This window comes from Amblyomma mixtum, chromosome 4 (assembly GCF_055824585.1).
Source record: "Amblyomma mixtum isolate Tamu chromosome 4, ASM5582458v1, whole genome shotgun sequence".
Lineage (NCBI taxonomy): Eukaryota > Metazoa > Arthropoda > Arachnida > Ixodida > Ixodidae > Amblyomma > Amblyomma mixtum.
The window spans coordinates 135,638,665-135,660,971 of NC_143015.1; the positions used below are offsets into that span (position 1 = coordinate 135,638,665).

At 46.8% G+C, this 22,307-nt stretch overlaps 1 protein-coding gene and 1 long non-coding RNA gene across 2 annotated transcripts in view; one reads left to right on the top strand and one right to left on the bottom strand.

The window, feature by feature from the left end:
- The window catches only part of LOC149348327 (uncharacterized), a 29,954-nt gene extending 14,671 nt beyond the window's left edge, over positions 1-15,283 (top strand). Inside the window, exons 2-3 of the long non-coding RNA XR_016292730.1 lie at positions 13,569-13,686; positions 14,300-15,283. This is a non-coding gene — a long non-coding RNA (uncharacterized LOC149348327). The remainder of the gene's footprint in view (positions 1-13,568; positions 13,687-14,299) is intronic.
- LOC149348328 (THAP domain-containing protein 2-like) lies at positions 7,512-8,992 on the bottom strand. The gene is made up of 3 exons (XM_089541726.1): positions 8,838-8,992; positions 8,526-8,728; positions 7,512-8,077 (listed from the first exon to the last, which is right to left on the bottom strand). The coding sequence occupies exons 1-3, from the start codon at positions 8,906-8,908 to the stop codon at positions 7,512-7,514; spliced, it is 840 nt and encodes a 279-aa protein (XP_089397852.1). The 5' UTR covers positions 8,909-8,992.
- Positions 15,284-22,307: the final 7,024 nt, after the last annotated feature.

The following is a 22,307-nucleotide window of genomic DNA, read 5'->3' on the forward strand; positions in this document are numbered from 1 at the left end:
AAAAGCCATATCAGTGGGGTGTAATGTGAGAAACGCGGATTGCTCAGCGATAGCAGTAACGCTTTTACGCACTCTAGGGCGCGAAATCGGCTACCTCTTTCTGAAGCAGCCGTCGTCGTCGCTTTGGTTGACGCGTTTGCTGCGACACATGTCTTTTGTTTCCTTTCACTCTTTCACATCTTTCAATTCCCTCAGCACGAGACAGTGGAGCCAGTCGACAGGCCCGCGTACTTCGTTCTTCATTTTTCCTTCTATCGTAGCAGCACACACGAGCAATGAAGGAAAGGTGATGTAGCAAAATGAGCTGGGCACTTAACCGTACCGTGTGAAGGAAGGGATAAAGGAAGGGGTTCCGTCTGTCTGTCTGTCTGTCTGTCTGTCTGTCTGTCTGTCTGTCTGTCTGTCTGTCTGTCTGTCCGTCCGTCCGTCCGTCCGTCCGTCCGTCCGTCCGTCCGTCCGTCCGTCCGTCCGTCCGTCCGTCCGTCCGTCCGTCCGTCCGTCCGTCCGTCCGTCCGTCCGTCCGTCCGTCCGTCCGTCCGTCCGTCCGTCCGTCCGTCCGTCCGTCCGTCCGTCCGTCCGTCCGTCCGTCCGTCCGTCCGTCCGTCCGTCCGTCCGTCCGTCCGTCCGTCCGTCCGTCCGTCCGTCCGTCCGTCCGTCCGTCCGTCCGTCCGTCCGTCCGTCCGTCCGTCCGTCCGTCCGTCCGTCCGTCCGTCCGTCCGTCCGTCCGTCCGTCCGTCCGTCCGTCCGTCCGTCCGTCCGTGTCGCTGTCGTAGAGTTCATCCTGCGTGTCTTTTTTCTTCATCCTGTGTATTTTGCGCTGAAAAAAAAATGGCCTGGCTTAGCATATGGTTATGCCTAGGATGCGAAGCATACCGCCGGCGGAGGCTGCGCGTCCGCAAGCGAGCGCACGAGTTGAGCCCCAGCTTTCACAGCTGTTGTGACGTCATATCACGTGGCGCGCCGATGTAGGTCAAGTGGTAGCTACGCGGCCGCGCGCGGCGCAGCAAGTAATAGCTCGGTTGTGCGGCTAGTATGCTTCGCATAAAAATGCATTCTGTGAATGTAAAGTAGAGAATGACCAATTCTGCATATATGGGCAGAACACCGGAACCGAGGATACAACTGCAGTGCTATCGCACCTGATTTGCATTTGGCTTAACTGCGCCAGCGCCGCTGACTGCGCAAATCGACCTTAGTTCTTTTTTTACAAATTGACGTTTACATAGCTTTCCCTGAATTTCGCGATTTACGCAAAAAAAAGGAAAATGTTCCTCGAAACTGACAGTGCACATTGCTGGTGGAAGATAGACTGGTGGTGGTGGTGGAACTAGGAAATATTTTGGGGAGGGGATACTGATCCTGACGTATGTTGGCCAGTTAGTGGCATGACTTTTGGGGACCAGGGGAAGGGAAGGGGTAGGGGAATGTGGGGGCAGGGAAAGGGAGGGGACTGGCCCCTCACGCCTCTAAAAGGCGGGAAGGAGGATGGGAGAAGGGGAACGTTTGTTGCCTTTTCCCTTTCCCACTTCTTCCCGTCAGGGCCAAAAACTGATCCCAGCGCCCCTACCACCCCTCTTCGGTCCATCGCCCGGCTTCCTCAGGCCACGGCCGGTCCTGCACAGGGGTGCGCGCTTGGGACAGGCTCTCCTAACCCCGCCGCTGCCCTTGGGAAGCAAAACCCGTTTCGAACTACTGCGCAATGCTGCAGTTGCAGGAAAAAAAAAACATTGCTCCTGTGGTGGTGCACGAAATGCTACCGGGATAACAAAAGGAATCCTTGGTGTGGACTTAGTGGTGGGGATTAGCACATTTAAAGCCGTTCGCGATGCACGCGGCATCCTTATATTATACCACGTGCTTTAGAAGCATAGTCGACGGCGCAACCAAAGTGTCAAAGCACATGCAGACGAGGTAATTCGCCTGCACGAACCTTTTATAAACTGTATTCGGAATGTTCATGCGGCGAGGTCCAGTTGAAGGTCCGAAAACCCCTTGCGAGATGGCGCATATCCTGTTCACACGAATCCTTGCTTCTTTGTGTACAGCAAATGCCTTCTAAGAATTTCTTCTTCCGATGCCGTTGACACGACGCCTGCCACTGCGAGGCGCAGTACGGTATAACGCACGAAACTTGCATAGCCGTACCTCCACCCTCAAATTTTGCGCGAATGCTCAAGCAAGTGACTTGCAAATTAGTCACGTTTACAGCCACGCTAACTCCGCGGGTGGCTTCGCGGCCGCGACGCCGTGTAATGCATGCAACGCGACTAATGAATGTCTCTGTCGCTGTGGCTTAGGGCAAAGCCGCGCATGCGCAGACAGCGGTGAAAGTGAGATCACGCAAGTGATCCTTCGCGCACAGAATTCCTCCACGACGAAAAAGTAGTCCGCTGGTTAAACGCTTCTCTTTACGTTAACAAGAAGCTTATGACAAGAAAAAAATTATGACCTCTAGAATTTTTATTCACGAATTGTTTGATATAGTGAAACATTAAAAACCTGATTTCGTTTACAGTTGCGATTGGCCAGCGGAGTAATACAAGACGCCGCGGACCGCGGCCCAGCGTTAGCAACTGCTGTTTTTTTAAGTTGTATCCTACTATAGGAACCATATAGCGTTATCGTAAGCAGGAACAAAATGTGCCATTTGAATTTTATGATGCTAAAGCCGAAGCTCTCTTATATTTTAACTGCTCTCTCTAGTGTCTTTAAGACAAAAACTTTCAGTTCAATATGCGCTACTTTTTTAGGTCACTTTAACAAAAAAAAAACACAACACAGCTAGATCTAAATAGAAATCATAAGAGGGCCGCAGTGTAGTTGCAAAAAGTTTTCTGCATGTTTATATGTGCGCTTTAAGCGGATACAGCCAATATGTACGATGCAGTGTCCTTGACGCATCCAACCAAGAAGAGGTAACTGACAGGCGCCAGTCGGTGACAAGAGCCAGCCCAGTCAAAAAAAACCATTGGAACCAATTGGACATTCCATTTGGAACTAAATGGACATTCCCATTGCTTCCAATTAGACTTCCCAATTGGTTCCAGTTGTGTTTTTAGCCCCCGACCAATTGGATCCAACTGGACTAGCCAATTGGACCCATTAGGCCAGGCAGTTGTTTCACCCAGAAAATATTCACAAAATATGTTACGTTCATTGAGAAAGGTAGCTAAATGTTTGAATAATATGCTCTAGGATCTTGGATAAATATTTCTACAACTTAACACATTGTAATGTGCAAAAACAAAAACTCATTTATCAGGACTGCAGGAAGACACTCTGCCTAGTGCCAATCAACATTTTTCTACGGAATTGAAATTAACATGCTTTTATGGAAATCAACCTCAACAGACACGCATGCATCACACTCAAGCAACACTGCACATTCAGGCACTATATACATTAGCTCAATATGTACATCCAGAGAACACACTTCTGCTCCAACTTATATACCCAATTTTTTAGGCTCTCATGCTGGGGCCAGTGACGCTTGCCCACTGAGCGCAGTTAATTAATTTAATTTCAGCTCCAGTGGTGGTGTAGGTGATGAGTACAATTTATTAGGCTAAGCTGCTGATAGCTCTTATTGTAAGTACCATTATTAGTTCTACCTTTTTCGTCAAACATGCAAACATTCATTGGATAAATTGGGTGCAGTTGGGCGGACCAATTGGATGCAATGGGTAAGACCAATTGGGCTCACCAATTGGAAACCCAAATGGTCCAATTGGACCATCCAATTGGAACACCATTCCAATTGGAACCAATTGGAAACCCAAATGGTCCAATTGGACAGTCCATTTGGACCATCCAATTGGAACACCATTCCAATTGGAACCAATTGGAAACTGAACTTGTCCAATTGGAACCCATTGGAAATCCAATTGGTTCCAATGATTTTTTTTTTGACCGGGAGAGCCACCTGAGCACGGCAAGAAAGCAAACCAAACGAAGTTGTAGCGTTCGTTAGGACAGGTGCTTCCATCTATCGAGGAAGCAGAAAACTACCTCCGCAGGTACCTTGGGTGCGCAGGAGCTGTCATGGTTACACGACACGAAGGAAGGTATGCATGAATGAACGCATGCGGCGTTTAGTGAGAAGTTCAGCGCGAAACGAGTCCGCAGCGGTCGCAGAACGCCTCATTAGCAATAACCCAGCTTCATTGTGGTTAAATAACCATGGGAAGCGCCTGGGGCATTCACCGCAGTCGTGGCCTAGAGGCTTGGTCGTCCGCCTCGGCTGCGGGAGGTGGTTGGTTCGAAACCCACCGCCGGACACCCACCGGTAAAAATGGGTACAAGCCACCCCCGGCCCGGCGCCCGGCTTCTTCAGGGGTGTGCGCTTGGAAGAGGCTCCGCAAACCCCGCTGTGTCCTTTCGGGGGCAAAACCAGTTTCGAACACCATCAGCCTGCAAAGGTGGTTCGTGATTCAGTTCAGACTTTACAGGTTCAACGGAGTTTGGAGAGTTCGATGAAGTTTAAACGAGTTCGCTCTAACGTGAGCACAGTGGCACTGCGCCAACTTGAGAAATTGAAAAGCTGCGCCTTACAGAAAAAAACAAACCTGGGTGTGGCCGCGACAGTGGCGGGGGTCGCGGTCAAGGTCGCCCGCGGAGCTTCTTTTTGTTTGTTTTTTTAATTTTGTTTTGTTGGAGCATTTCCTTTTATTATGTGTGCTTCTTTGGCACTGCAACCCGTCTTGTTCAGCGCTGAAAATTGCTTCTGCCATTCACTACTACAGAGAGAGAATTATAGTTCACGAGGGCCACCGCGGTGGCTCAGTGGCTATGGTGCTCGGCTGCTGTCCCGAAAGACGCGGGTTCGATCCCGGCCGTGGCGGTTGAATTTCTTTGGAGGAGAAATTCGAGGCCCGTGTACTGTGCGATGTCAGTGCACGTTAAAGAACCCCAGGTGGTCGAAATTTCCGGAGCCCTCCACTACGGCGTCTCTCATAGCCTTAGTCGCTTTGGGACGTTAAATCCCATAAACCAAACCACTAACCTATAGTTCAGGAGGGAAGGTAAATTTTCCTGGCGAATGCTGTTTACCGTGCGTATCGCCGCAGCAGGAGATGGGGATCAAAAGCAGAGAAGCGAACGAAATCACTTGTATAGATTTCAACACCTTCTCAGGGAAGAGGCGGGAGCGCGTAGCAATATGCAGCATGATGCAGTGATCTAGCCGGCGACGCCTGTCGTACCGTTAATGAGGATCAACTGGGTATGTCGGACGGCAATTCGATTTAAAAACAAAACGGAAACAGGGTGGAGCTGGATTTTGAATGAAGCCGCGGGTGATAGACCGCGCGCTGCTTGAAATTTCGATCGCCACTGTGATCTATACAGCATAGTACTTCTAGCACCGTGGCCGTAGTAGAGCGAAACATTCCCCAACTTTTTGTGAGTGTGAAACAATGTTGAGTTTTGTGTAACAGCATATGCCAGAAAGTCCAAAAGTCGCGTACCGTGTGTGCATGTTGTAGTGTCCATCTTTGCCGCGAAAACCTATAAACGTTCCCGTCTCAACCGCTGTCTCGTTTGCAGTGAAACTGCGGGCAGAGCTTTGGAATTGTAACGTTTGTCTCCTAGTAAGTTTGACAACGGTTACTTGGTTCAGCCACGCATGATGAAAGCCGAGACCGTATGCGCCGAGATTCAGAAACCAAGTAGACTGGTAGCGCCATCTGTGGCCTGCAGCATTAAGCACTACGACGTGAGCGTGACCGCCGCGATCTGCTCCGGCGGCTGCCGATCGCGGAGGCCACGACGTGAGAGAGACCAAAGCGAGTGTTGCAATGTGCGCACGTCCTTCGAAGGCGCTACCGCTGCCCATCGGCGGCACTGGCGCCGGTGGCTTTCAGTTCGCTGATCCCGCCGCAGACGATTATGGGTTTACATCATGCGCTCTGTGCTCATTTTCATTACAAATGAGCCAGCGGTCGAGGCAGCAAAAAAATTTTAAGTTCCGCATTTATCTGTCTGGGTTGAAAACATTCTCCTGCACAAACTACTGGCCCAACTGGGCTCAACCGCCAACCACAATGATAGTGAATTTTCGATAAATAATTGAAGAAGGAACTTGATTGGGTTGTCTGGAATCGACGAAAAAACTGCAGTCTGCTGCAGCAGAATTTTTGCCGCGGCGATCGATGGTTGGACGGAAGACAGTTCCCTTTGAAACGGGGTGGTGGCATTTCCCACCATTCTCGGCTTTTTTCTTTATTTTTATTTAACTGTGTTTTAAACTGTTATTAAAATTCGCGATTTTCTTTCAATACGGTTTCCTACACTTCTCACCTATATGCCAACTCTCTGCTTTTCAGCCAACAATCCGACCGCTTCTTGCTAACATCCACCACAGATTTATTTACATGGCCATTGTTATCTAAACCCTAGAGCCTCAGAGAGTGACTGTGTCTGCATCGACATCCGGATGGATACCATCACATATTAGTCTGAAAAATTGTTTCTGCAAATCTACCGCACACAACACATATCATCTTCGTTAAATTTCCTTTTGTAGCTGCGCGTTCTAATGACACACTTATCTTGAAAGAGTAGGGCGTACTTCCTCTTGCGTTATCATTTTCCTTTTCCAGTGTCGATATAGTCTTTTCCACTGAATTAATCCAATTTTAACCTTCCGCGTTTTCCTGTCGTTTCTTTCTTCGTCCTCGTGTCCGACATACTTAATGGAATTGGTTTCCTAGTTCTTTTCCGACATTATTGTGAGTCGACGCTCTTTCTGTATATATGTATTTAAACACCTTAATTAGCTGTCCACCTGTTATCGTCCAATTTCTTCAGGCGTTCTATACCTTCCAGTGCTTTGAACGATGCCCAGCCCATATCCCCCTGTACTGCATTGTGGCTTTAGGTGCCCACGGCAAACCTGACTTCCAACAACTCTCTGATTTACTTCTTATCTTAACCGAACTGAATTCTACCCTTAAGCACAGAACCCCATTCCCGAAATTAAGCCCCGATGCCCTTTATGTTGCCCTTTTGTCGTAAGTGCTTTTCCGTGCATAACTGCACTTCGTGTAATCATATTCCAAGATATTTTCCCGGGAGCCGTTGCTTAACGACATTTCCGCCTAATCTGTGCGCCAAATGATAACCTCGATTACTTCCTTGTAGCCTTCTTTCCATATTTATCCCGTAAACCATGAATAGCAGCGGTGATAAAGGCAAGGAGGATATATGGGGGATATATAAAACTTGCTGGAGTGGAAGCCGCCTATACGCGCCTATGCGGGAGAGTGAAGCCTTGGCGGCCATCTTGCCAGTGGCAAAAAGCAGCAGTGCGCAACCGCGCTCGTGCTTCTTCGCGCTGCCTATGAAGTTGCTCGCGTTTACAAAACAATGAAAGCAAGCGGTTGGGGTTGTAAACGTTTATTTTTCATCCATAAGCAGCCAACTGGCATGTAGAAAGCAGTTAACCTGAACAAATATTAAGGAAAAAAAGCTTAATAATCAGACACACAGTAAAAATAATGGTGAGAGGCAACCTACTGGTGATTGAAGATAATCACCCTTGACAGAACTGGTCTGACTTTATTCTTGATCAATTCCCGATTTCGTTCCTTTGTCATGTGGTGTATCCTCACTTTCACGTACTCTTCAGCGATTTTTTTGCACAAATTGTAGATATGATTGTCAAGCGGATCGAAGTCAGGGATGTGCTCCTCCAGTTTCTGGAACCACTTTTTCTCTGAGGACACACCCAGGACTTCCAAGACAAGGTGTTTTGCCCTTGCCAGCACCGTTGTAATGGCATCACATTCAGCCTGCAGCCGTTCACTTGAAAAGGCAGATGCAAACACGTGCGAGCCTTCCTCGGACAGGAGTTTTCGTTCTCTGATTTCTTTTATGATTTCTTGTGCTGTCTCATTTCTCTTCGCAAACCTTCGCTTCGTTTGCTGCAACATCTTAATTTTCTTCTTCAACTGTGTTATCTCTTCTTCAGAGGCACTGACTTTGTCCTTGTACCATTGTTTGCTCGGCGAAAACGCAGTTGATGGCTCTTCAGGCATTTCGCAGTCTTGATGCTTGCGCTCTGAACGCTTCTTTTTACCTGAAATGGACACCACATATTTTTGTTCAGTCTCAAGTAAGAGAAAAGTGTAGCTGCGAAAGCAAATGGGTTTCATTTCTTACGATGAACTTAGTGCTTCATAAGACGATTTTACAGAAGGGTGAAGGGCGCTTCCATATTACCACGCAATCACAATAACTGTTACCACGCAATAACAATAACTTCTTTTCAACAACGAAGCAAAAAAAATAGCGCGCACGGCACTCCTTTTTTCCACGAACACAATTTTTCAGCACGATACTAAAAAAAATACCACTAGCGACAAGAAGCTCAGACGTTTCCTTCCATTTGCTTCCATCCACTATCCGACAAGAACCTTCGTCGAATCTCGACTTCGGCAGCCGTATTAATGCCACGAACACTTCTCACGTGAGAAAGGCGAATAATTATGCCTAGCGTGTCATGGTTTAACATTCTTCAGTAATACTCACGGGCTTCTGTAGGTACTGCGGAAAAGCAGGAAACACAGAAGGCACACTTCTCGCGCGCAGCCGCGTCGTCTGTCCGGTGCTGTCAAAGCACTCGGGCGCGAAGTGTACGGAGCACAGGCGATCTCCATCTTTTGCATGCCATCTTTCACGGCGAACGGCCCGCTCCCACAGGCTCCGCAGCTCGGGATATTTTGGAAACCTGCCAGTAATTTAGGCACTATTATTTGTTGCACACATCTACCACATCAGTTTGCGCCGCTCGACAACGCGCGCGTAGGGCTCAATTGAACACGTTTTCGTGTACTTACAGGTGGAATGTGAGGCCACAACCCTTATTCAGCCTGTTTGCACATCCGTAGGCAACGCAAGAGGCAACCATTATCAAACCGTTGGTGTTTGCATGCCCGTCGCGTCAGCTTGCACTCAAACAGCGCGCCAAAGCAGCAGCGCGAGCCGGCGTCAAGCGCGCTTTCTGCCACTGGCAAGATGGCGGCGGCCGGCTTCACTAGACAAGCGCCCCCTCCACTCCAGCAAGTTTTATATATCCTCCTTGGATAAAGGACAACCTGCGAGTGGAGCAGAGACTGCGCCATCTGGGGAACTGCGAACAGAGACTTTGGTTGCATCGCAATTTGACAGATGGCGCAGCCTCTGAAATCGACTGCTCCGCTCTCCGCGACAAAAATTCTGCTGCAGCCGACTGCACTTTTTCGCCGATTCCGGACAATCCAGGCAAGTTCTAATGTTAACTTATTTATAAAAAAACGCAGATTATTATAATATACCATGTCGCCGGTGTCTGAGTCCACATATCCTGTAGTTTGAGCAGAATTTTTTTACAACCCGGACGGATAAATGCGGAACACGCGGTATGTGAAAAACGTGATCATTGCGGCAATACATTATTAATACGGCACACAAACGCACACAGCTGATGACTTATCGGCGTTGTGGTCGTTAGACGAGGTGTTCACTGAAAAGTGAGACAGTGAGCATGGCGTTTAAGGCATTTCTTCAGTTCCGTCTCGCAAATACGACAACGCATGTAAACACGCGCGCAACTTTTGAAGCAGTTAGCGCCTCTGCCTGCAGATGGCGTAAAGATCTTCCAATGTCATTGCACGTGAAATGCAAAATTATAGTAATTAAATCTCGCACAGTGGGTTTTGCAAGCGTTTAGTACTACGTCGCTTGTTTCTATGGTGATTCTACGCAACAAAAGCAGCGCCATCTGTCTTGTCGGTCGAAAACGTAGCTATATAAGGCGCATAGAAGCCGTGCTACGTCACCGCAGCCGTGGCCTCGTGCTTGAGTGCTCGCCTCGGCTACGGGAGGTCGGGGGTTCGATTCCCCCGGCCGCCGGTCCACCCAGCCGGTCAATCCAATGGGAACAAGCGGTCCCCCGGCCTAGCGCTCGGCTCTTCAGGGGTGCACCGCGTGGGAAAGGTAGCCTGCGCCGCAAAATTCCCGTCAAATGTGGGCAAAAAAAACTCCAGCGGTGAAAGCCCGCCACAAAACTCGCGCCTTGTGCCAGTTACAAAACCTACGTGACGTTCTCGCAACGTACTACTTCAAGCCTCAGGAGAGACGTGCGACAGCACTCTCCAGAACTTCGAAGCCCTCGAGAGATGTGCCCCTGGCATTCTCCTCCACTACCCCCTTAGAGCGTCGCGCAGCGGTATTTGCTCACTACCGTTGCGTCTGGCTCACACTCATGGCAGGTGTGCATGACGGGTGGCACACCAGAAGGCACCTTTTTTTTTTTCTTTTTTCTAATTGCGGCGAACAGTGTCAGGTGCGTGGAAGTAAAAAAAAAAATCGCTTCAGTACCTTCTAAGCTTCGCAAGGTTGTATGAAGACGTGCGTGCAGCTTCGGGCATATTTAGTATTGCCACATTCAAGAGAGTGGCGTTTTCTTCACGGCAAATGACTTCGTGATACCAACGCCATACCCGACAAAGTGACGCAATTTAGTAGTTTTCAATAAACAGGAAGGAAGAATTAACCACGGGCAGACAAATACATAATAATATATGTTCGCCGTTGTCCCCTACGCTGTTTTAAAATTTTTGAGCAAATGGCGCAGTAATTGTCTCACTTCTCAGAGGACACCCGAACTAGTAAAAGTTCGAAGCGAGAAAGAGGTGCCGTAGTGGAGGAAGGAACTGCCCCGTATACGTGCCATCTTTATTTCAGGCCAACCAACCAAACAACTAAATAAATTTATTCTTTAAAACAGCGCAAAAGACAGGGACAGTTTGCCGCCTTCGCGCATCTTGCCTTATGTATATATACATGTATTTTCCATGAATGTTTAGTTGTAAGTCACCGCTGTGTGTGTCTTTTCTATCTGTGTCCCTGTCTTTTGCGCTGTTTTAAAGAATCATGGTTCACCAACTAGCCTGCACGTCTACCCTTGTAAACTAAATAAACCCCATATCTCATGGAGGGAAGAAACGCAGTCGGCGTTCACAAGTGTTTTCCACTCAGCTGGTGTTGCCGTGAGTGGACATTGCGTGAGATTATGTGATTTATTTGAGAGCCGATGTGTTTCTTGTGACAGAAGTCGTGATGTCAGCTGTTGCGTCTTCGGGACGGAGCAGGTTGAGAAGTCTGCGAGGTCTCTTTCTCTCTCTATTTTAGCTGAGCGGGCCATCGCGGTGGCTCAGGTTATGGTGCTCGGCTGCTGACCCGAAAAACGCGGGTTCGATCTCGGCCGCGGCGGTTGAATTTCGATGGAGGCGAAAATCTAGGAGCCCGTATATTGTGCGATGTCAGTGCACGTTAAAGAACCTCAGGTGGTCGAAATTTCCGGAGCCCTTCACTACGGCGTCTCTCATAGCCTGAATCGCTTTGGGACGTTAAACCCCATAAAACCAAAACCAAACTATTTCAGTTGAGCATTATTATTGCAATATTGATGTTGTCCTGCGTTTCCCTCGTCGTTTTGGTGCGTTTTTTTTATATAAGTGCTTTCAAGTTTCAGTCGGTTCCTAGTTCAAGGTATGTAGCAGTCAACATTGCAATAAGAGGACTTAACTGCACGATTGGTCCTTTACGTGTGCAAAATTCACTGAAACTTGAGAAGTCCGTTCGGACAGACGAACCAGCGCAAAGCATCTCACTGTCGACAGCAATGCCACGCCGCATAATTTGCGTTACCTCTCTGGCACTCCGATGCGCACGCCTCTCCCCTTTAGCCACCATAGCGCACGTATGCGCATGGTAGGAAGCAGTCGAAAAGGCCATTGTAACACTCAGAAGGTGAGTATACGAGATGCATGCGCTCGCCCTCATTTCAGGTTTGAATCTCGGTCAGTTAAAGCATTGAGGGCCTTTATCGGTCAGTGGATTGGTGTTGCCCTCTAGCGGTAGGACTGTAAAACAGGCTTCTCTGAGTTCTTTTTTTGACCTGCAGAAGGCGATAGCAGCCAGGAGACAGTAGTGCTCCATACAGGGGCCCGATTCTCGATATTCACATTCGCCTGTCGGCGCCATATTGCCTCTCTGATTGGCTGTCAGAAGTGTCAATCGCCGTCAATGGGCGTGTCAATCAGGGTCGGTTACACGAGCACTTTTCGCGGTGACGTCGATTTGACGTGGCATTGAAAATGCATTTTCGTAGCGCTATTCTTGGTGCCCGGCTGGTACATATATGTGATTGTGAAGGGAAAAGAAGCTACAAGTGGTCCGCGCGAGAGCACTTGCGCTCGACTTGCCAATTTGGAGAAAATAGCTGCACACCGGAAATGGCAACTTCCTAAAATCTGATTGGTTGGAACAATATCACGTAAATCACATGATAGGCACACATGTTGGAGTGATGTCAGAATGACGTTTCATCACGTTTACGTTGTGCCGCCATTGCAAAAAATGGCTGAAATTCGCCGCCATCATTTCGCCCGGCGAAAGGTACCCGAATCATGCAAATGAGTTAGTGAAATGTTGATTTATACGGCGTTACGTAGCCGCACTTTAACGGGTATTTATTTCAAGACAAAACTAAGCTCACAAAAGTCTTGTTTTGATTGTACAATGTAATGGTATGGCGTTATAAGAGCACATCTGAAATAAGCAACCCTTGAGAGCGTTAATAGTGAAGGCTTAAGCGTACAGCCGCATGGGGGCGTTAATTGCTCTCCCGTTGCAAACCCTTCGCTCGCAGTGAGAAATCATCCCTCCGTGCGGTTAGCGAAGCGCGGAAATTGCTGGAATGGCGATGCCGGCGCTGCGATTTGCTGCTCCTTGCATTCATTCGTCGTTTGTTAAACCCTAGAAGTGGGAAAGGTGAGCGACTTTCGAGGTCACCGCGATGCTTTCGAGTTGTCTCTGACTAGACAGCTCGTCTGTGCAATCACCTGACGAGGCATATGGTGTGGTGGCTATGCAAGGATGCATTCATTGCGGCGAGAGGCAGTGCCGAACTGTCGAGCTCTGAGGGGCGATCGCCAGCTGTGAAACGTGGCAGAACGGATGGGCTTTGCGCGCGTGATGAGCGGATGACACGACAGGTGTTCGCACGGCCGAGCAACAAACTCCAGGGATGTGTCGGGCTTCTCGACGAGACATCCGTGTGTGTGTGTAGCGTCATTCTCATTCCTTTTGCATGCATGCTGCGAATCCGAAATTTTTATTCGGCATTTCGCGTTGCTTTTTTCATCATACTGTTTTCAGTTTTTGCACACGGCTCAAGTTGAGAAAACAAAGTCTAGCATGCTAGTACGTTGGTCGATTGCTTTGTTTTTGGTGTTGATGAATGTGATAGGCAGCATAGGTGAAATCAGGTGGAAGGCGTCGTTTCCTTAAGTTTGGAAAAAAAATTGCGTGAAACTCTAAAAGAATACTATACCCTGGCTTAAGCATTATTAGTGAAGCACACAAAAGTAATTTTGCTATTCAAGGTAATATTTTCATAACAGTGTTACATCATCAGTTACACAGCAGTCATGTGGAAATGACCGTAGGAGGGTGAAAAAAATCATCTCTCTTAGGGCGCACGAAAAACAAACATGTATGACTCTTGTACATTTTATTTACAGGTGTGTTGTTCCTGCCGGTGAAGGTTCCAGCTCACTCGAAGTCTGTGCGTGATCCATCCATGACCCGTTTGTGTGCAATCTCTCTTCATGTGCTGCCCGCATGGAAATCGTCAAATTGGTGAGCACGCGCTTAGTGTGTTGGGGCAAGCATTAAGGGATAACATGTTTGCCTTTAGTAAGATTGCGTACGGCTAATGATATCTGATTGCATTTATATATAGTTTATTCAGCAAGCAAGAACAGTGTAAATAGAACCACATATGAAAATAATGTAAATTAATCATGTCTGTACTTTTCAGGTGACAGTGGAGATAGGTGTGCATGACACGCAGTGTTGTTCTGTGGTTTTGAATTTCTCTCAGTGACCGCAATGTCAAGGTAGCCCCATTTCGATTGGTGCAAAATGCGAAAGCATGCATATACTAAAAAACTCAAGGTAGTCATAAACAGTTAAACATGTGCCCTTCCTTGCAGTGCATTCTGTAGCAGTTTTCTTGAGTATAAAAAGACTGTAGTAATTATTTCTGAGCATCAGTTTGGGAAATCTGCCATCAAGTACCTCTAGCTATATAGAAACAATTTGTTTTGATACTAATGATTGGTTTTGCAGTGAGCGTATTTCACATTTGTACGTAAAACTAGACTATTTTTGAACACAATGTCTAGCTCGTAGGGAGATTTCAGTGCACAGCATTGATTAGTGTGCAGGTGATGGTGTGCATCTTATGCAGATGTGGCAGACCACCCTCACCATGGGTCTCACGTGCTCTGGAGCCAGGATACCAGATTCATGTTTGGTCACTTCCCAGCTGGTCTGGTTACCAGCTGAGTGGCCATACCGGGCTCCTGAGGTGTCTGCAAAGGCCATGGTACAGCATGATCAAGAGTTCTCTGCGAAGGTCACCACAGCTTGCATTGTGCAACCTAACATATTCATCCACACTCAGCTGCAGGACCATGACACCACTGGCAAGTGGTGATAATAGCAGGAGCACCAGCATCTACAACAAGGAGGAGGACACAGCACCATTTGGATCTTGCCTGACAGACCGGAAGTGCATGATCAGCAGCTGCGTGCAGGAATTGCACTCACTGTCACGGTTTTCACGTGTAGCTATGCCACAAGTAATCAGTGTACATTTGCTTTGCTTCAAGTTTGATGGCATACCGCTAGGAAGCCGGTGAAGTCTTCATCATTTTGGTGTTCTTCATTAAACTGGACCATATTGGTGGTATCCATGACAGTAGAAATCAGTTTTGTCTGGTGCTGCAGTTTTTTGTGAGTCTGGAAGTGTCCCAAGTGTTTTCAGCCTACCGTCTGCCAACTTGCTGAGTGCGTGCTTCAACACATGCTTTGGTGATAGTGAAGAAGTGCCGTCCCTTCGTGTGGTGCCTCCCTATGTGTTCTGCTTGTACACAATGCACATTTTATTTGGTGCTTAAGTTCAGTGAAAGACAGGAAGCCACCAAAATGTTTTCCTTCTAGCACCAGGGTGTTCACTGCACATGCGTTCACCAGTGCTTTTCTGTTTGCTTTGGTGTTTGTTGAGAGCCAGCAGTCCACAACATCCTCAACATACAGCATGGTCGCTGTGTCTCTAGTCATTTACAACATCTGTTCTTCAGGGTGCAACATGCCTTGTGTGGCACTGTTTGTGTGATAAGATCACAACATGCTTTGTCTCATGGCATCTGGTTGCCTCTGTGTGCTTGCTTTCGACTGCCTCTTTCACATGCTGGAAGTAGCTATACAGCAGTGAACTATTTATCCTGAAGGAGAAGTCAGGTAATTGTTTCATGGTCATTTTCCCTGATGAAAATGCCAGGCCTGGCCAGTGTCTTCACATGTCTACCCATTCCCATCTTCTAGCTCAAATTTGTACCTGTGACGAAAACCTAGAATTTGTATATTAATTCAGTTGAAGGTAAATGGAGGTATAAATTATGCAGCTGGACGTAATTTGTGTTTCAATAATAAAGCTCCAAATGGCATTTTGTAGCTGGAAGGGCATGATCCGGTTCAATAATTCTACTGGAAATGGATCATAATAGTCGTAGTAGTAGTAATAAACTTTGTTGATCTTTCTGGGTTACTCAGGCGGTCTTCCCAGGTTTGGGATCTTTTTCTCTTTCCAGGATTTGTGGTCTGTGTTGTTTTTCTGTGCTGGGCCATCAACCTTGAATGCATGCATTGGAAGATCACTGCCCTCCTTTCCTCCCAGTGAAACTCTGTTAGATCCCATTTTCATTGACATGTTCCCTTGCGTTTTGCTTCATGCAAATTGGGGATGCTGTTTGGTCATTTTATGAAAAATGCGAGACAACCTGCTCACCCCCTGAACCCTTAGTGTGACTGGACCATATCAGTGTACGTGCTGCCATTTTTCTGTTTAGCAAAGGCAACTGCTAGCTACTTAAGTTTGCGAACTAGGCAACACTAATGTGCATGTATACCACTGTCAAACGGTTATGAAAGACAGGCCTGTCCCAAAAAAATTCTTATCTGTGTAGACGAGACACATTCGTCAATGTGTATTGTTGCACTAGGTAATGATTCGCAGTTAGGCTGCATAATGAATTCTAGGATGCATGAAGTTCAGTGATGGAAATAAATTATTTTGCCAATAATGGCTTCCACAAACTTTTCACTCTGCATGTAAAAGACACCTCACTTTTTTTTGAGCAAATTGCAACACCTAAGAGGCAATGCAACTTGTCTCGCTCCCCAAAAATGTAGGGGCACAATTAAGCTCAGCATTCATGGGTATCACATGACAGTGTTCATGGCTCCCTGCAGCGGTTTCTCTTCACACACACAGTCACTGTTCTACATTCATGTTCACACATTTATCACAGTTGCCTCAACACAGGTTCCCAATTCTTGTCTTTGAACTCTTCCACACTGCAGTTCACCTACGTAATGTTATTGTAATTAGTTTCTCACTAATTGGCACATCTTTAGTACACTGCAGTAATTACAATGCTAGGCTTCAAATTAAGCCAACAGCACCCGCGCATCACTCCCTCCCACTTTGTACCTCATTAAAGTCAATGTGCCTGCACGGCCTAGTTGGTAGCGTGCCTGGCTGGCGATCCAGGGGTCATGGGTTTCAAGGCAGACAGAAATTTATTAATTTTCTGTACGTAAAATCTATTATTTTATAAAGTGAAGTAGTTTCAGACGTGCTGACGTTTGATTCAGATTACAAATCCTCTTTTCAGTGACTTTCACTGCGGACATCCACGCGTGAAGCTTGTTTTTTGACACAATGCCGGCTGGATAACACTGGGTCTTCTGCAGAATCGCAGCCTCTCTCCTTGACAGTGGTGTGTGCAGGCTTTCCGTACCTTTCTTTTCTGGTTGCTCATGGCACCCAATAACTTCTTAGCACTAATTGCGATGCCATCACATACAATACAGCACTAATGATATTACTTGGTGGTAGTCAGAAAAAAAAAATTATTGTTATAGTGTGAAAAAAGAATAGCAGCCTGTTTCCACCTGACTTGGTTTGGTTTCATACTTCTGCTAGAACTTAAAGAGAAATTAGCCAGCAAAGCTGTACAAGACGGTAATTTTTCAGGGGGCTTAAATTTTATGCTCAGGCACTTGCAATGACTCCAATTTCATCAACATTTTGCAACCTGTTATATCATTATATTGGTGATGAATAGCTCCGGTTCATTAATTTAACACTCTCCTCGTGGAAACTCTGAGTCAAACTTGCTTACCATTTTTCAAGCTGCCTTAATCATGCTCAAAAAAACAATTTACCCTCCATGTGCACACACCACTAGGCATTTTAAGTGTTCTATTTTTTTTTTTCATGCAGTGGAGTGTAATACATACATAGAGGGGAGAAATCTCCAACCTGTCACTTATGCTCGAGCACCAGAGCGGATTTTAAACGCACCTATCGGGCTTGCCCAAACAAACCGAAACCTCCTTTCCAAGGGATGGAATCACAGGAGCGATGGGAGGCTGCTCTGCGCAGCTCACGGGCAGAGCTACAGCTTTGCATCATGGCCTGGGCCTTGAAGGTCACCGCAGCCAAACAGTTCCTCGTCACCTAGAGTGGCCTGAGGGCCGTCACCGACCTGTTCAACACCCCTTCACCCACCCTCACCTGATCCACTGAAGTGGGACTAATAAAGTTATTACGAACCAAGGGCTGTAATAGCCTTCCTGCCAACGCACTTCACCACGGTAATTTTGAACTGCTTCTTTGTACAAATAATCTAGGAGCTGTATGCAAGCTTGGTTCTCAGTACAGGTAGGCCCTTTGTTACTGGAATGTGGTACTCTATTGTTGCAGAGCAACTTCGATTAGTCCTCAGTGTCCTTTCAGACATTTGCCGACATTTCAGCACCTACATCTGGTATGGTGCCCTTCACTGAACTGTAGATGTCATATTTTGAGCGTACATAGAGGGTTGTCTATTTTAGTTCACAGTAAAGGAAAGTACTTTGAGAGTGAATGCATTTCATTGAGCATTACTCTCCTGCAGTGCACAATAGTGGCATCACAGGGTCTTTATTGCATCAGTGTATGGTGTAAATGTTGCCTAACGGCATTGTGATCCACCCCTCAAAGAGAACCAACAATGGCCCTGATATGTATGTGGTCAGGAGTTTGCACAGAGGGAAAGTCATGCACTTGCACATCAGGCTAGAAACATGACTGAGGCCTCTTGTAGATTGCTCGTGGAGTGCACATGGCTTGCCAAAGCCAATCCACATCATCCAGTGTTATCATGCTGCATTAATGGACCTTCTGCCAGAATACCACTGCTTGTCTGTGACGCTGCCTCCCTCAAATACTGTGGGCCATGTTAGCCTTGCATTTCTTGCCCCTTTGAGTGTTATCTTGCTGCTGTGCATGCTTGTGCTTTTCTTGTTGTGTTGCTGTTCTTCCTTCTTAACTCACCGTTGTTTTTATTCTCCTCCAGCTCCTTGACCTGACACCGAGGCATGTTCAGGCTTGATATGACATGTGAACTAGATAATACGCATGTATGTGCATCCTATGATAATAACTTGCATTCACGTTAAAGAACCCCAGGTGGCCGAAATTTCCGGAGCCCTTCACAACGGCGTCCCTCATAGCCTGAGTTGCTTTGGGACATTAAACCCCAATAAACCAAACCAATAACTTGCATGAAGCAAATAAAGCAAGTGTCTTGCACACTGCATTAGCTGTTTGTAATGTGGCATCACCCTCCACTTTCACTATCCTCTTCTATATTCGTCCCACTCCCCAATGTTGAGTAGCATACGTGAAGATATCTTTTTCCAGCCGACTTCACCTCTCTTGGCATCACACGTTGCCCTCTTACAAGGAATCTTGCTGCATTGCAAAGAGCTGCCTGGTGCTGCTGTAGATGCATTACTGTTATCCTACAGCAAAGGAATTGTAGGGATGGGCATGACAAATTTTGTTTCACCTCTCACATTTTGGTGCGTACTTGCATCACACGAGTGGTGTAGCTGTCTATATGCCCTTGGTAAGTGCTCATTGCTCATTGTTTTGCTCATTGTTAGACAGAATTAAAGAGATTGAGGGCCTTTTCAAACATTGAAATTAAATAGCATTATTGAGAGCCTTTTTTTATTTGAATGAAATAATGTACCTGCCACTCTACGCCATGCATTCGTGAGGTGCTTTTACATAAAGTCCGTGAAGTCTGCTTGCAGGCAGACTTAGTTAATGTTCACAAAGCAAAAGATGAGTTCCATGTCAACGCCAACACTGTGAAATACATGCTTCTGTTGACAGTGGACTTTTAGCTGTGTCTGTTTTTCTTTAAGTACTGGCGGGAAACAATATCTCCCTATTTTGCTTTCGCATTTGACGCTTTTGATAATAAGAAGTACGCGCTCATAGCGTTGCACTTGACGCGATTCGCAGTCGCGTTTCGTGCGCGGCCGCTTGCAAACGTAACCAAGGGTAGCGTTAAGTTCTATATGCACCTGAAGAAGTGACACGGTGAGGTAAAGCTTTCCAACGCCACTGACGCGTTGAGGTTACGATCGAGAGCCAGCCGTTTCTCCGCCAATTCCTCTCCCCGTGACCGTGATCGCATCTCGCAAGTACGGAGACGCGACACGCTGCGCGATGGCTTCGGGCAATAAGCGGTCGCTCTTATTTCCGTGACGACCGGCCACAGGGTCTTTAGCGTCGCATTCAGCACCATCACTCAGCTAATGTGGGCAGCGAGTACGCCGAGACCGCCGCCGCAACGCATTTCACCGTCCATCACTACGGCGCTACTGGCTACTGTGCTAACTCACCTTCGCGCCGCAACTCGGCGGTGTTTTTTGTACTTGGCGCCAAGTAGCAGACGACACTGTTTATCTTTTTGTCATACTTTTTTCTTTATTCTTCAATGTCGTCATTCTATTCTGCTGTTACGCATTTTCGCACCGCCCCGATTCACACGTCACGGGTACGCCCCGCTCATGGCGGATTGGCGAATATCGAGAATCGGGCCCCTGGTTTTAGTCCGTTTGAAACTGCGAAATAATACTAAAAAACTCGCACAGGGTGTTTTGATTTTACGCATTGCGATCGGTGCCACCTGTCCTGTCGGGCGGAAACGTATAGCTACAAAAGGCGCATGCAGGCGTATTGGTCGCTACCCCAGCCGTGGCCATGTGTTTGAGCGCTCGCCTCGGCTTCGGGAGGTCGGGGGTTCGATCCCCGCGGCCGCCGGTCCACCCAGCCGGTCAAACCAATGGGAACAGGCGGTCCCCCGGCCATAGCGCTCGGCCTTCCAGGGGTGCACCGCTTGGGAAAGGTAGCCTGTGCCTCAAAATCCCGTCGAACGTGTGGGCAAGGAACGACTGAAGTGGTGGAACCCCACAGTCGGAACTCAGCTTGCAGACACCTCAGCAGCAGGAAGACTCCAGGACTCGAGGAATACACACCTGGGAGAGGTTGTACAGATGTGCCGTAGCACGTACACCCCTGGAGGCCCCTTCCGCGGCTCATAGGCGGGTGTGCATGACGGGTGGCACACCATTGGTAAAGGCACCTTTTTTTTTTCTTTTTGCGGTGCTCGGTGACGTAGTAGATCAGACTATGCCGAACTGTACCGCAGAAAAGAAGAAGAAAAAAAAAAACCTCCGTAGCTTCCAAGTGTATCAAGGATACACGAAGGTATGAGCTTAGGCCCCTTTTTTGCAATGTCTTGCCACATTAAAGTGTGTGGCGTTTTATTCAAGGCAAATGGCTTCGTCGGTTTCTCGGGAAAGTAGAAGACTGACAGATAACTGCACACAAACGACGTTCGCCGTTCTCCCTGACACTGTTTTAAAGCCATGCAAAAGAGCTACATCACCCTCATCTAGTCTACCCTTGTGGAGAAAAAAAAAAAGAGTTCAGTGTTGTGAATTGTTTTCCAGCCAGCTGCCGTTCAAAAGTGGACCCTGTGTGTGATTATGTCCCTAGCAAAAAAACTGATAGAAATTTCTACAAGTCTCTTAAAAATATGTATAGGTCGTACAGGTCCTTCTATTAGTCTGATTTATATTCCTACCTGACCCATAGAACTCAGTACCAGACTGGTAGGGAGCAGATAGATCTCACTGTGCCATGTACAAGACCTGATAGGATGATGTATCAGTCTTTTACAGAAAACAGAGATCCTCATACAACATATAGAATTCCAACTGACACACTAATAAAGCCCGGTAGAATATTACAGAAGAGGGCAAATACGGGCTGCTTGGTACATGTTTCACGAATTGGAAAAGCGCTGGTGTAAATTCCTAGTCAAAGTTTGCTTATGTTTTGTGTCTTTCAGGAGTGCGGAGATATTTTGCATTTTTTTTCTCCACCTGTTCTGTGGTTGATGTTGATTGCTTTTTGTAGTTTGCTTATAGCAGTTTTCTTTTATTGCCTGCTACTCTGGGCTCAAGCTTTTACTGTTTAATGCGAAAGTATTATTCCTGTTTTAAATGTGATCACCCTTCTGCTATTCCTGTTGTGTTCTTGACGAGAAGGTATGTGTTCATTTACAGTGAATTTCTAGTCAGTGGCTCCTTTTGTTTGTTTTATGGTTTACAACTTGCAGGATATGCAGTGTTTTGAAATACTTTCTGTCACTCCTCCTGTTGGTGTGGTTGATTTTTATTGGGTTAATACTTTCTTCACAGCATTTTTTTTTGTTTCCTGCAGGACAAGGCAGGTGTGAATACGATGTGGGTTTCATTGTTATTCAATGTAAAAACCTTTGCTGTTTTAAATGTGATCAATTTATTAGTCGTTTTTGAACTGCTTGGTACATTAATTTTGTTGTGTAGATTTTTATTATGCATTCCTTCACAAATTGTTTGCTTCATCATTTGAATCATATGTACTGCCTTTTGTGATAATACAGAAAGATTGTTTTTTACTTATTTTCTTGGCTGCCGAGAAAGCTTGTTTCTCCTCGATGCACATACTACACCTATACAACACATATAGGTACTGATAGGCGCCATAGATCTGGTACACTAATACGAATACTCTAATACACTGATATACTTATATACGCAGAATAACGCTGATACATCCAGAATAGAACTAAAAGGAATTTTATCAGTGTATTAGTTGTATCGTTTCATAATGCAATAGACAGAACTGATAGGATTCTTAACAGGTTATCCTATCAGAATTTTCGCTAGGGGTGACATGTGAGAGTCGATTCGGTAGGTTTCCTCGGATGAGAAGTTGTGCTCTCAGCTGTTGCTTCTTC

Excerpts from the sequence above, each read along its gene's own strand:
- LOC149348328 (XM_089541726.1), bottom strand. The coding sequence starts at position 8,908 with ATGGTTGCCTCTTGCGTTGCCTACGGATGTGCAAACAGGCTGAATAAG. Across the intron at positions 8,729-8,837 it reads TGTGGCCTCACATTCCACCT|GTTTCCAAAATATCCCGAGC; the intron begins GTAAGTACACGA and ends AATTACTGGCAG. Across the intron at positions 8,078-8,525 it reads GTACCTACAGAAGCCCGTGA|GTAAAAAGAAGCGTTCAGAG; the intron begins GTATTACTGAAG and ends TGTCCATTTCAG.